This window comes from Astatotilapia calliptera, chromosome 11 (assembly GCF_900246225.1).
Source record: "Astatotilapia calliptera chromosome 11, fAstCal1.2, whole genome shotgun sequence".
NCBI classification, from domain to species: Eukaryota; Metazoa; Chordata; class Actinopteri; order Cichliformes; family Cichlidae; genus Astatotilapia; species Astatotilapia calliptera.
Genome location: NC_039312.1, coordinates 22,924,757 through 22,939,114, shown reverse-complemented (window position 1 = coordinate 22,939,114; position 14,358 = coordinate 22,924,757). Strand labels below are relative to the sequence as shown.

The window sequence follows — 14,358 nt, the reverse complement described above, 5'->3', positions numbered from 1 at the left end:
ATAGTTTTCAATATAAAAGAAAATGAAGGTAAATGAGCTGATTTAAAGAGTTAAACTCAGTTTTATTCTTTTGTGTTGTGTTTGTGTTCAAATATTGTGTTCAGCATTTCGTCACTGATCTTCCCCTCTTGTCTTACCAGGTTTAGGAGAGTGGAGCGACTGTGAAATCAAGTGTTGCAGTTGTTTGTCTGTCACAGGAACACAAGCATGGAGCAGGACTCGGGAACCACGTTATTGAAACTGTTGCACATTGCTCACTAATTGCCACTATAAATAAACACACTGTCTCGGACTGGAAGGTCCTGCATTTGGGTCCCGTTCTTGCCATGCACCCTGACAAACTCAGTTACAGATGTCATTAATGGTTGTGAAATCCATCTTCTGAAGCCTCATTAGCCTCCCCCAGGTGTTAACAAAGGCAAACATCATCATTTTTAGACCACCTTCAGGGTGGTCAGTTGGTTCTCTGCTTACTTGGTTAAAAAGCTGCATCCAAAAAACTGTACAGTATGATGCACATAAGACACATACTTACTGATATGTGTTTGAGCTCTATATGCTCAAAGTAATAACTAATTACTTAATTAGTTATTAAAGAACTTACTTAAAGAAGTCCAGACGCTTTTCTTTGCAAGCTCCTTTGACAACTAATAAAACACTTGAATTTCACTCACCTGAACTGAAGCACGAACCTCTGGGATGGTTATTAGATATCAGAATATTAGTCACACAATCCATTAAAACATCTCCAAAACACACCAACTGACCACTTAGATTGACAGGTGAGCCTTATTTGTGTAATACTATCTAATATTTAGTTAATATTTATCTAATAGATAGCTTTACCCACCTTGAGAAAACTTTCTTCTGATTGGCTGCCCCTCACAAATACAAGATTAGAATTGCAGGAGAGTGGGGCTTATGTGCTCAACCCTAAAAGCTATTTAGCTGACCAATTAACATGAAGATTATCCACTGTTTTTGACAACATATAGAGCAAAAACTAGAAAAAAAATATCAGAAACAAAAATTGAAAGAGCACACAGCTTGACAGAAAGACATTTATTTATCACAACAGAAGTAACAAAGTTTTTTTTTTTAAGTAAAATTAAAAAAAAAACATGAATCATTGAAAAATCACGATCTCCAAACCAAAGAAAAACAAGTTGTTTTGGTGCTTTGTTTTCTTTCTGTAAAACACATTAGTTGTTATCTCCTCACTCTAACAGGTCGAGGAGGGGACTGAAGGTGACTACTGATGGCAGTGGAAACCAACAGTCAGAGTTAGCACAAAGAGTGAAGCTACAACAAAGTCGCTCTAATGTTTGGCTGCCATTAGGGCGCTGACATCAGTAGAACAAGGTGTTCTAGTGACTTCTCTGGCCACAGGCGTATAAAATAAGCTACGTAGGCATTCAGACCTCTTCTACAAACTTTTGTTAAACAACGAGTCGCTTTCAGGAGCTCATTGAATTCCAGTGTGGTGCCATGATAGGATGCCATCTTGCAACAAATCCAGTTGTGAAATGTTGTTGTTACTAAATATTCCACAATCAGCTGTTAGTGGCATTATAACAAAGTGGAAGCGATCGGGAATGACAGCAATGCAGCTATAAAGTGATAGGTTGTGTAAAATCACAGGGTAGGGTCAGTGGATGCCGAGCTTCATAGTGTGCAGAGTCTCCAACTTTCTGCAGAGTCAATCGCAACAGACCTCCAAACTTCAGGTCTTACGATTAGCTCAAGAACAGTGCACAGGGAGCTTCATGGGATGAGTTTTACACAACCAAGCAGCTGCATCCAAGCCTCACATCAACAAAGACAATGCAAAACATCACATGCAGTGGTTTAAAGCATGCCGCCACTGGACTCTTGAGCAGTGGATAGATGATTTGTGGAGTGACAAATCATACTTCTCCATCTGGCAATCCAGTGGATGAGTCTGGCTTAAAGGTTGCCAGGGGAACGGTACTTGTCTGACTGCATTGGACTTACTGTAAAGTTTGGTGTAGAGGGGATTATTGTGTGGGATTGTTGTTCTGGAGTAGAGCTTGGTCGCTCCAGTAAGAGGAATTGTTACTGCTTCAGCATACCAAGACATTTTGGAGAACTCCATGCTGCCAACTTTGTGTGAACAGTTTGAGGATGGCCTCTTCCTGTTCCTCTACAAGACAGCACAAAGCAAGGTCTATAAAGACATGGATGAGTGACTGTGGTGAGGAAGAACTTTTGAACAGAACATCTTTAGGATGAATTAGAGCAGAGACTGCAAACCAGGCCTTCTCATCTCAGTGTTTGATCTCACAACTGTGCTTCTGGAAGAACAGTCAAGAATTCCCATAAACACACTCCAAAACTTTGTGGAAAGCCTTCCTAGAAGAATTATAGCTGTTATAACTGAAAAAGTTGGGCCTACATTATATTAAATCCTGTGGATTAAAAATGGGGTGTCACTCAAGTTCATGTGCGTTTGGAGGCAGACGAATAAATACTTTTGGCAATAAAGTGTAATTTGGGAGAAAAGCCTGAACAGATGTCTGAGAGATTTCAGGTGGTTCTCGGTTTTACTCAGCAAAGCCCAGGAAACAAAACAAATACTTCATCTGTACATCTACTGATTTACTGAAGAGTGTAATAGATAATCCGAGACACTCAGACTTTTGCCAGTTGTGAAATGTCCAGGACTTTGTAAGAGCTTGGTGTAGTGAAACTATGAATCTGATCAGTTACACATTCGGCGAAGAGGTTAGACCAACATAATCTGTAACCACAGCTATCAGCACTATACATAAATACTTGATGAACGCCTTTCCTCACATACCATCTTTCTACTAATGCACTTACACAAGACTGTGACACAAACTATCAGGAACATCCCAAACTGGCAGCACACCCCCATTGCAATCCACATCCAACAGGAGAGTCCCAGTGGGCAATCGTCGGCAGTACCTGAATGCAACACAGAGAAAGAGAACGTGAGAATGACAAGAATGAGTTACACATTCAGCAAAGGATCACTTTGATCAAATTTGCAGACATTTTCAAAAGCTGGACGCACATGTTGTACATGTTGTACATGTTGTACATGTTGTCTTCTGAACACTCGTTACAAACAATGTGACGTTCTTTCGGGTGGATAGTGGAGTTGTTGAAGTTGGAGGCTCTGAAGAACAAAAACACAAATCTTTATGTTTCTTTTGACCACATATGTACACATGGGCCTTCATTCCATGCACCCGTGTATTACCCTTTATGGTAATACTCTTACTCAGTTGTTTGCCATCACAGGTGATGATACACTCCCAGGTCCCATTATGTGAGCTTGTTACAGATTTGAGATGAACTGTTGATGGCCATTCAGGTGAATCAGCATTTGGGCTCTTCCACTTCACTTCACAACCTTTTAGCAGATGTTTCACCTCACAGTGGAGCGTTGCCTCATCACACAGTTTGAGAACAGCAGAGGGAGTCACAGAGACCGAAACTGAGAAGGACGGAGGTGAGGATACAGTGAGAATCAGAAAGAGAAAGGGGAGTCATTAGACACATGGCACAGCTTTATAACATGAGAGAAAGAGTTAAGAAAAAACAAAACGGCATATTACACTGCATGTTAATAGACAAATAACCATTTCACACACTTGTCAGAATGTTATGGATATAAAACCACCAAAAATTTAACAGTGACAGGATCACAGGAAGTAGTTGGTGAAGATAGGATCAGGCTTGGACTATTCATTACATCAGAAACTGATTCTTATTTTTGCATTTCAAACAATTGAAGGCCAGACTGTAAAGTTTGTTGGTTATACAGAGAAGACTGCCACATAGAAACACACCATAGGTTTTTCTCTAAGCAGCAGTTTACTGAAAACAAATACAACAGAAAATAAGGACACTTTTATGTTAAAGCTCATACATTATAGTTACAGAACCATTAGTCACATTGAAAAAATTCCCCTCATTTCACAGCAGTGATGTTTTTATTAAACCCATCACTGCTCCATTAAATGTGAACATTTATTTGTAAATGTATATTTTCCAGGGTCTGCTGTTTACCTGAGAACACAACAAGTGAATGGTATCGAGGTGTCCAATCTGCCGAACATTCGAACTCTCCAGCATCTGTTTCTCTCACACTGGAGATTTCCAGATTCGTCTGTCTCACAACTGACCTCTGTGCAAGTTCAACATTGCCTAACACAGAAAATAAAAATATGTTCTTATATAATGTAATCGTCATATACTGATGTTAACTATTTCAAGATAATCAAGTACCTTTGCGAGGGAAGCCTCTCTGATCAACACTATGAAGAAGGTCATATCTATTATACCACTGCAGAGAGCGTGTGTAGCTGTTGACTCCACAGTTCAATGTGACTTTATCCCCAACATTTGCAAAGAAAACTTCCCCTGCTGCAGAGAGTGCACCCAGCACTGAGAAGAAGGCAAATAAATTAAATAAATACTCATCTTGTATTAATGAGTATTTAAAGGAGGATATAACAAATGTCTTTACATGGAGACAAAACCAGTAATATTCTCTGTATGTCGTCATAAACTTGTAGTGACATTAAAGAACCTGAGATCAGATTATAAATTATTTTTTAATTAGATTAAACATGAGGTCACACACCATCTACAACATGTGTGTGCAGTATTTTAAAGTATTATTTACAATATTGTCTTCACAAGTATATTCACTCACCAAACACAAACAACACAATCACCTTCATTCTGAAAGTCGACCTGAGGATTTAAAATAAAACACAAATGAACATTACTGTTAACACGAAATCATAAAAAGAAAACTAATTAAACGTGAACACTTTCATTTCACACACAGCCACAGAGAGATTCTTCTTCACATGAACACTTTACAGAGAAACCACCAAGCCCTCGCTCTGTTTCCGTCCTCTCTCTGTGTCGTATGTTAAAAACAATAAAACTCAGCGTTGGACTTAAAAAGTGAAAAACAGTCAAACATTTCTTGTGGCTCTTTAATTTAATCTCACCAACAGCTCATGTGAAGGTGTTTCCTGTAAAGCTGCTGTAACTTTACCTGACTGCTCATCAGAAATGAGACGTTTTTAAGAAGAAAAATAAAAATTTATTTCCTCTGGACCGACTTAAATAAATTCTCCTAAAAAAACAGCTCAACTGAGATCATTATACGTCCAATTAAATAGCGTCAAAATGAATATTAACACTTATTAAGAATTTGCTGCCACCAAAAAGGTGCTTTCATTGGAGTTTCAAACTTAAATCTGTGAATCCAAATTGACAAATTAAATCAGTTTTAACTTCGACTCCGTACAAACAACAATTTCTGAAACACTTAAAACATGTTCATCTGTATTGGCTCTTAAACTGGTCCCTCTGCACTAACTTTGAACTCCATTACGGAGCAAACAGAAAGTTTCTAGGATGGTCATGTTAAATCCTTTGTATTTATTTTGAAATATAAAACCAAATTTTAAAATGTAGGTTGAGCTCTTACCTTAATTTTGAACAGATTCTGTGTCTTTTAGTTCAGTTTTTGAAGCTAAAATCGTTTTTCTTCCTCTGTGCTTCACTTTACTGAAAATAAGATCTCAAGGATGCAAAAGTGTAGAAGGCGGAAGACCACTGCAAACCCCAGATCTTTGTAGGTTTGCTACTCAGGTCTGCACTTTCCTGCAATCTAGGCCTGGCATTTTCTACTCAGTGCAGTTCTTACAAAAAGCTGAAGAAAGTTCTGTCTTAAAACAGGCTCAACTGCACACACTCAGTTAGACTACTCTCATGGATCAATTGTCACATTGTGATCACAATGATTCCTGTAACAAAGAAGTGAAAATAACTTTTTTTTTTTATTAATTTGTGTCATATTGAACACTTAACATTTAAGTTTTTTTTTTTTTGTTGCTTAAAACTAAGTTAATCAATTACTCCAAACAACACACTGAGACCAAAAACTAAATTATTGATTCTTAGTTCTGTCATTAATATTGTTGTATTTAATCTCAATAAATACATTCACATCTCAAAATGAGTGAATTTATGTCTTTAACATCATAAATTAATGTTATTCTACACATCAAGCCTTGGAAACAGAGTTTGACACATTTTTTTCTTATTATTTGTTTAAATGGTTTTAACTTGGACTCTTTTATGCAGCTCGTTCTGAAACACTACTCATCTGTATTTGCTCTTAAACTGGTGCCTCTGCCAGTAAGCTTGAAAAGAAAGGATAGCCACATTAAATCCATTTTACAAGATAAAACAAAAAGAAACAAATGAAACTAAATTTGAAAATGAAGCTTGAGCTCTTACCTTAATTTTAAGCAGATTTTGTGTCTTTTAGTTCAGCAAAAATCTTTCTTCATCCTCTTGTGCTTCACTTCAACAAAAACAAAGATCTCAAGGATGCAGAAGTGCAGAACCCAGAAGGCCTCTGAAGAGAGAGCTGCACTCTGGAAATTTGCAGGTTGATGCAAACCCCAGATCTTTGTGGGTTTGCTACTCACGCCTGCACTTTCTGCAATCAAAGCATTGCATTTTCAAAACAGTGCAGCTCTTTAAAAAAAACTGAATGAAGTTCTGAACAGTCAAGTTAAAGCTTATTTACAAAACGCTCAACTGGAGACGTGCGCTCAGATTATTCTCACAGAAAAGTGATGCCAATTTATCACAATTATTTTTATAACCAGGACAGTAAAATAAGATGGAGAAAAACATATCAAGAAAAACACAAAACACTGGTTTACAGAAAGACATTTTTTTATTTATCACAACAGAAGTAACAAAGTATTTCTTTTTTTGTTTTCAAGATAAAAATCTTCAGAAAACACAAAAAACAAGCTGACTTTTTGCTCTATTTTCTTTTTGTAACACATTTATTTTTATTATTTTAAAATTCCCTCCATCTATTAGATTCTAAAACCTATTTATAAAAATGTGTAAAGTGAAATGTGAGAGACTCATTTCCTTTCTCTCTGAACTTTGTATAACAGAAGAAATAAGAAAAAGAAAAAAGGACACTTCAGGGAAAATATACAACAATTAAACCTATGTACAATAGTATGAAAGCATGAGGAGCATTAAAGTGAAAGTGAAAGTAAGAAGACCTCAGCAGGAGTTAGTTTTAAGTGTTTTTATCAGTTTGGCTGAATAGCTTCACACTGCAGTAATAAAAAAAATATTCACCTCTTCTGCCATCTGTACACAGTTTGTCTCACTTTGCTGAAAGGTTTTGCTATTTATTGTGTGAAATGGGTAATGTAATGTTTGTCTTGCATATACGTGTAATACTGCAAGTGCTAATTTTAGGACAAGAAAAAAACACTCTTCTCTGAAACAAGAAAAATAAAAAAGTTTTCCCTACACTTATTTTATATTTTATTTTGTTTTTAAATTTGAATATTGAATATGTCACATAAAGCCAAAAGATGATTTGTTTGGGATGATTGTAATGCTGAAAAATAAAACTGTTATTTGAAAACCTAATGGCACTTTTGTGTGTTAATAATTCCATCAATCTTGACAAGATCTCCAACATCTCTGTTTAAAAATTGCCAGGTACTAAAACCGCAAAAAATAGAATATGTCCAAATAAAAACTTTGAAAGATATACTTTTATTTCAACAGGCACTGATTGTATTCCTGCTCTATTTATACCTGTAAACACTTTCACAAATAAGTTCAAAAAATCTGGAAGTACTATCATTTATATTTATATTCGGGGTGATGACCTGAGCTTTGCTCCAAATGCTAAACTTTTGTCATTTTGATGGAACACAAAGGGCTGTTAAAGCAACACTAAAAAACAAAAAAATATTTAAGACAAGAAATTAAAAAGACTTCAACAGAAGTGAAAAAGCCAGATTAGAAAGACTGGTATATGTAACAACCCCAGCACTGCAAAATGTCACCAGCTTACGTAATAAATGTTTTTAACACCTACAAGCTGGCAGACATCACAGCTAACACTATGACTCATGTTCCAGCCACAAATGTTTTTGAGTGTGGTTCCTATCACTTGTTTCTCATGACTTTTTAAATATTATAAATACAGTTGATTTTCAATCACTGAATCAAGAAAACATCAAACAACATTACAAACAGAACAAAAAAGGCCAGAAGTGTAAGACTGTAAAACTGAACATGAAAAGATTACAGCTTAGATGTATTTCCCTCAGATGTTGCGTTTACCTGTCTCAGATACACATCATTGAAAAGTGAAATTAAAAAAAAACTCAGGAAATGCTCACAATATTCTTTTTTCTTATCTGACTTCATTTACACTTACATATGTCCACATCAAACAGGTGGCTTCATCAGCATCTAACCAATCCACTGACAGCAGAATTCACATTCAAACTGTAATATTCAAAAAATATGAAGAGTTTCAAAACACAAAACAAGCTGAAAGAAACACAGCTTCAACACCCAAAGGAGCAGTGTGTGTGTGTGTGTGCGTGTGTGTGTGTGTGTAGGAAAGGTACTCTATAAACCCAGTCATATGATAACACTGTTCAGGGCCATGACATATAAACACAGCTGTGTACATTATTACATTATTATGATGCTTGATTTTATACACCTGTGGCCGCAGAAGTGATTAGAACACCTGACTTCAATTATTTGCAACATGCTTCCTGTCCTCTCCTCTTTTATAGGACAGCCACAGCTTAGTGTAACTAGAGCCGTTCACTAAGTTATCTCAGTGACTTCACCTTGACCTGTTATGTTAAAGTGAAAAAATAGAAGGAAAACAAATGATAGATTAACAAATGTGTATTACCAAATAAACAAACAAACAAAAACACCCAAAACTGAAGAACTAAAACGACTTGTTTTCTTTTGTTCTGGTGAGGGGGGTATCTGGGTGTTTTATTTTTGAACAGAAGTACTTTGTTTGCTGTGGCAAATAAATAAATGTCTGTTAATTTCAAATAAATAAAGTGTGATCTGTTCTTTTGGTCCCTCTAACTTCTCTTTTTATTTTCACTTCCTGATTACAGGAATAATTGTGGTGAATTGGCAGTTTGCAGCTGACAATAATCTGAGAAAACATTTACAGTTTAGCTTTTTGGGCGTGTTTACAGTGGCCTATAACTTACCAAAGAACGGGTTTCTCTTCAGACGTTCTCCGCCTTCTTAAAATTGAACATTAAAAGCTTTAATGTGATGATCCTGGAAAAAACTTCCGCCTTTGTCATTCAAACTTTCTGACAGAGGCACCGATTTCAGAGAAAATATATATTTGAATAGCTGAAGTATTTCCGAAATAGTCACGTTATCATCTGTGATTTGAAAACGATCACAGTGATTGCAGTAAGTTTCAGGCACAAATGTCTTCCTTTGTTGTAACTGTAGCTTGTTTCTCTTCTTGCAGGACCTGTTACGGGACAACACTTACATTTAAGCCACTACCATCCCATTACTGTATCTGTGAATATAACACTAGAGGTCAAGGTTCAGTATTTTCACGGAGGCTTAAAACTATGAGACTTCGGACTATTAACCAGTAAAGCTGTCTCGTATCATATATGCATATCCCATGTCACATGCACACAGTTATCTACGTCATGTGGCAGCTATGCTACGTTTACTGAGTTTTCTTCAAAACCTAAATCAAAATATGTGAGATCCTTATTGACGCACTAAATCAGCTTACAATCTCATTCTAAAGCATCTCTACTGCAGAGACAACCTATGCAAAGGAAATGAATATGGGTCAATTTGTAATCCTATGAAGTTGTGGCGTACGCTACGTGTAAACTTTGAGAATTTTAAAAACTATTTATTCACATCCAGGCTGTCAGCAAAAATACAAAGTGTTTCAGTAATTTTACAGATTCAGTTGTCAGACAGTTTGTACCGACAAAATAAATCAACATTGTCAAGTAATTGTTTTGTGTTACGCTGGCAGAGAGAGGCCTGCTCAAGTGTGACTAGAGTCTCTAAACTTTGTCAGATACCTGAAGTGGAATTTTAAAACTAAAACAAAGTAGAACATGAGAAGAGACGCTAACAAATAATTGGCTAACAATAGTCTCCACAGTGTGTGTGTGTGTGTGTGTGTGTGTGTGTGTGTGTGTGTGTGTGTGTGTGTGTGTGTGTGTGTGTGTGTGTGTGTGTGCGTGTGTATACCCATCAGTGGGTGGGGTGAAGTATATAAACCACATTTCTGTGCTCTGTTCTGCTTCACTCTGAAGCTAAACTTCAGCGTCACATCACTGAATCACTAAACAAGCTGAGCAGGAAGTCGTCCTGAAGCCAGTAAGGTTGATGTTTACACTTATTCATATTATCTTTAGTTGAGAAGTTGAGTAGTTGGAAAGGCCAAGTCAAAATCTTAAGATCTAGAAACTTTTTCTGTCGTTATCCTTTGTGCTTGCACAGTTTCTACATTAACAGCACAAAAGCTGCTCAAATGGAAACTCAATGGAAATGCGGTTACTAGTGACGTATAACTTGATCTCATACTCATTCCCTTTTTTTTTTTTACTACAGAGATGTTTTTTGCTACTAAACATCTAAACTATACAATTATAGCTATAATTACACAAGAGGGTTTAATTTAATGTGCTGTTGATTAAATATTTATGGATCAATCGAGTGTAATCTGGTTGGAGTAGAATCACTCTGGCGTTATTTTTTCATTTTTAAAAAATACAGAATTATTCATGTAGGTTTGTCTCCATAAACAACTTGTGAAGGAAAATTCTGTCTTGGCTGGAGAAATCAAGTTTTTGCTTTGGAGTTTAATTTGTTTCCTCAGTATCTCCTGCCTGATGCGCTTGTGTCGACTCCCCTGTGTTAAGTTCATTTATGTGTCTACATTTTCACATTTGATTAAGATTCTCACTTCCTGTTTTATTTTGGTAGTTAGTAGTTAGTAGTTAGTGTCTTGTGTTTACTTTTATTTCCCCACCTGGGTCTTTGTCTGTGTTGTCTGTACCTGTGTCCTGTTTTCCCCCCGGCCATGTCCATTTCCCCAGGTTGCGTTTCTGCTTGTATGTTGTTCTGTCTTCAACTCAGTCTTTTGTCTCAGTTTCTTTTATAATTTCCTGTGTGTCTGAGCTGGTCAGGTTTGGATTTGGGCTATTCTTGCAGTGTTTTTCTTGGCTTTATCCAGTGTTTTCGAACTTGGGTCCAGAACTCTGGAATCCATGACAAATTCAGCTGTTTTCTTTTTTGTTTTTAGTTAAACAGATTTGGCTTATTCTCTTTTAATTTCTTATGAATATCATTTGGTTAATATTCCACAGTCTCACTGTTGCACAACCTGCTATTCCACACAACAGGTTCTTTCCTGAAAAGGAATGAAGGATCTTTCACAGCAGTTCCACACAGAAAGTCAGCAAGCGATGATTTTTTCCGATTTTATCATATGGACTAACTTCATGTTCTGCCTTCCTTTGACCTTAGTGGTCATCTGTTGGTTGTGTTGCTTGGTACGTAAACAGTCACACTTACTACTTTCTTTTTCTTTCTCACACTTGTTAAAACACTCAGTTCTGCATTGATTATTAATTACATTGTACACTTTTGTAACACTCAGTTTTTCATCTTTTAAAAAAATGTTTTTATAAGTCTAAATTATTTTTTGTAAATACTTGCTTGATGCTTAATACAATAACAGCAGCGAAAGCAAAATCAAATCAACCTCCTTGTTCATGCATCATCTGATGTAAACATTTCTATGTGTAATTCTGCAATTTGTGTTTATTACTGCAGTAATTTGACTTTAACGAATTTCTCCTGCAGGTACGAAAGGAGCATGTGATCTATTTCACTAACCTGCTCATTGCCAATCTCGTCCACATCAGCATAATGTTCACCTGGCAGTTGAAGCGAGGATCTTTAATTGAACAAGATGACATTATTTGCATAGCTGGTTTGACGGCTAGTTGGTATTTCAAGACATACATTGCTATTGAAAGGTGAATGTCTGTCTCTGTGTGTTCTTCCCTGACATTGTATTCTCTATCCTCATACAGAATAACATACTATTGTGATATCTCTCTTGTGTTGCAGGTGTTTTGTTATCACCTGCCCAAAGTTGAAGTGCAGCAGACAAACTAAGGGGTCCATGCTGGTTTCTCTCTTGATTTGGATCCTTTGTATTGCAACTGTATTTCCTACTGTAGTCTTCAAGAAGTTTCTTATCCTCTATATTTTTGCCCTCCTTCCAGCTCTCCTGTTCATCCTGTTTTTAGTATGGACCTTTCACGCCTTGGCTGCTGACACCTTAGTGACCACTGATGAAAAACAAAGAATTGTACGAATTTTCCTTTTGTTCTTCTTTAATTATTTTCTGATGATCCTTCCCGGTGTCATCTGTTCTCTTGGAGTATTTTTGGATAACGACTGCTTTAAAGTTATCGCTGATAAACTTTTAACTTTGTTGCTTCTCGGCCCTTTTCTGGATTTGATTCTGGTTTGTTTCATGCGTATAAGATGCAGATTCGACAACACTGCAGCAGACGTAGCTGAACATCGGCAGCCAGGTTGGGTGATGTCGCAAATACTAAGGGACAGAGAAAATAGGATACAAACTGTGTGAAAGATGTGGATAAAATATGCAAACAAAAACATTTACAAATATTGCTGTAAAGGAGACAACTGACAGGGAGTTTTACTTGATGTATATAAGAAGTGTGTTCTCAGCTAACGTTTCTTTGGTTGTCGACCACCTGAAACTCAGTTACTAGAAGTTACTCTTCACAGGAAGCATCTTAATGATGATTTATGAAGGAATTTTAAAAAATTTAAAATAAAAAAAAATTGCATTTCTTATCTGATGTAGTGATGCATAACAATGTAAAGCTAAAGCCATGAACCACTGTTTGACTTATTGTGCTGTATTTTTTCTACACAGACTGTTGTTCAGATCATAACTTTATGCATGACAGCTTTTACTGTCATAGACTGTGGATTTTGTCAGTTCATTTTTGAGCCATTAATATTTGGTATTGTTGAGTTTTGATTACTATTTGACTGGGTTTCCTTATTTTATTTTAAGATTATTCTAGCATTCTGAGTTCTGTTTTAGAGTTATAATTTTGAAATATGTAGCCTTATAATTTGGTATTTGAGTCTTTGTTTTACTTGACTTTAGTAAAAAACTTCTGTGTTTCTCTGTTTTGCTGATTCTTTTTTGTTTGTTTAGTTACTTCATGTTTTATTTTGTGAGTTCTTTGTCTCTTGTGCCTTGTCTTTAGTTTGACTTCCCTGTGACTTGTTCTCTAGATTGAGTTCAGCTATGTCTTGGTACATTTATGTTTCCATTCTCCCTGACTGTCTTTTTCGTGTATTTAAAGTTAAAGTGTTCTCCTGCTTTGGGTTTATTATCATCTTCACATAATCTTTTCCTGTTTAATCTGGTCATCTGGGTGACAAGACCCGCTGGAGATTGTAAAAAGAAAGGAAAAAAACTGCAAAACCCCCCAACAAACAAAGTATCTTATTTTTTCTGAAAAACTCGTAACTCTGTCAAGGGGAAACCTGCGTTGATATAAGATTAGAACATGATTTTGTGTCATTTAAATGCTCCATAAGGATATTGTACTCGGTTATTCAGTTTAGTGCATGTTAAACTGGTTGGTTTCCAGTGTTGTTGTGCAGTTTACAGAGCCGTCTGTGGTGTTCATGGTAAAACGCAGATCAAGGGCAGATCCAACGATTTTGATGTTTGTGAAGTTTTGCCACAAGAGTCAGGGGTGTTGTAACTGTAGTTTTGAGAAAAGAAAATCTGTCTTCTCTGAAAAACTGTATTTGAGTGTTAGCCACTTGACTTTGAATTACTGTGTGCTGCATTTTTAGATTTTGAATGTCAACTTCTTTCTATATTTACTGTGTCTGAGTCTGTCATATGTGTTACTTTCAGTGAAACCTTTTATCTTCTCCTCCATTTTTGTCTTCTGATTTCAAATCTACAGAAGAACAATGTTGAAATGGATTTGCCACCAGCTGCTTTACCAACACACAGACTCTTTAGTGAAGAAAGTAGTGAACTATTAAATAAATGCATCAGACAGAAAGCTGACTTGATGATTTATTAATTATGAGCGAAATTTATATGTGCCTCACTTGTTACAGTTACACAGCTAGCTTAAACATTATATTTTACAGGACTGCATCCTCCAAGGAACAGACAGACTGTGGTGTTTTACATAATTGTATTTTTTTAAAAATACCTTTCCGTGCAGAATTTGAAATTTCAGTATGCTTGTGTGTGTTTCCTCAGCTGTTTTGGTTTCATCCCACAGTCCAAGTTTACTTAAATTGAACACAAAATAATATTATGCAAGATAATCTTTTAAGACTTTTCCATGCTAAATGATTTTTATATCATATATTCATGAA

General features: G+C 36.2%; 1 protein-coding gene across 4 annotated transcripts; it reads right to left on the bottom strand.

Annotated features, from left to right (window-relative positions):
* Nucleotides 1-1,129: 1,129 nt before the first annotated feature.
* Nucleotides 1,130-6,379, bottom strand: LOC113031348 (uncharacterized). 4 transcript variants are annotated; one of them, XM_026183352.1, is made up of 7 exons: nt 6,316-6,379; nt 4,709-4,749; nt 4,279-4,437; nt 4,060-4,197; nt 3,269-3,484; nt 3,059-3,163; nt 1,130-2,949 (listed from the first exon to the last, which is right to left on the bottom strand). In XM_026183352.1, the coding sequence occupies exons 2-7, from the start codon at nt 4,734-4,736 to the stop codon at nt 2,783-2,785; spliced, it is 813 nt and encodes a 270-aa protein (XP_026039137.1). In that variant the 5' UTR covers nt 4,737-4,749; nt 6,316-6,379; the 3' UTR covers nt 1,130-2,782. The 4 variants fall into 4 exon arrangements, with proteins under 4 accessions (XP_026039137.1, XP_026039136.1, XP_026039138.1 ...); XM_026183351.1 differs by lacking the exon at nt 6,316-6,379 and adding an exon at nt 5,501-5,758; XM_026183353.1 differs by lacking the exon at nt 6,316-6,379 and adding an exon at nt 5,501-5,758 and having other exon boundaries at nt 3,068-3,163.
* Between the last annotated feature and the right edge of the window lie 7,979 nt (nt 6,380-14,358).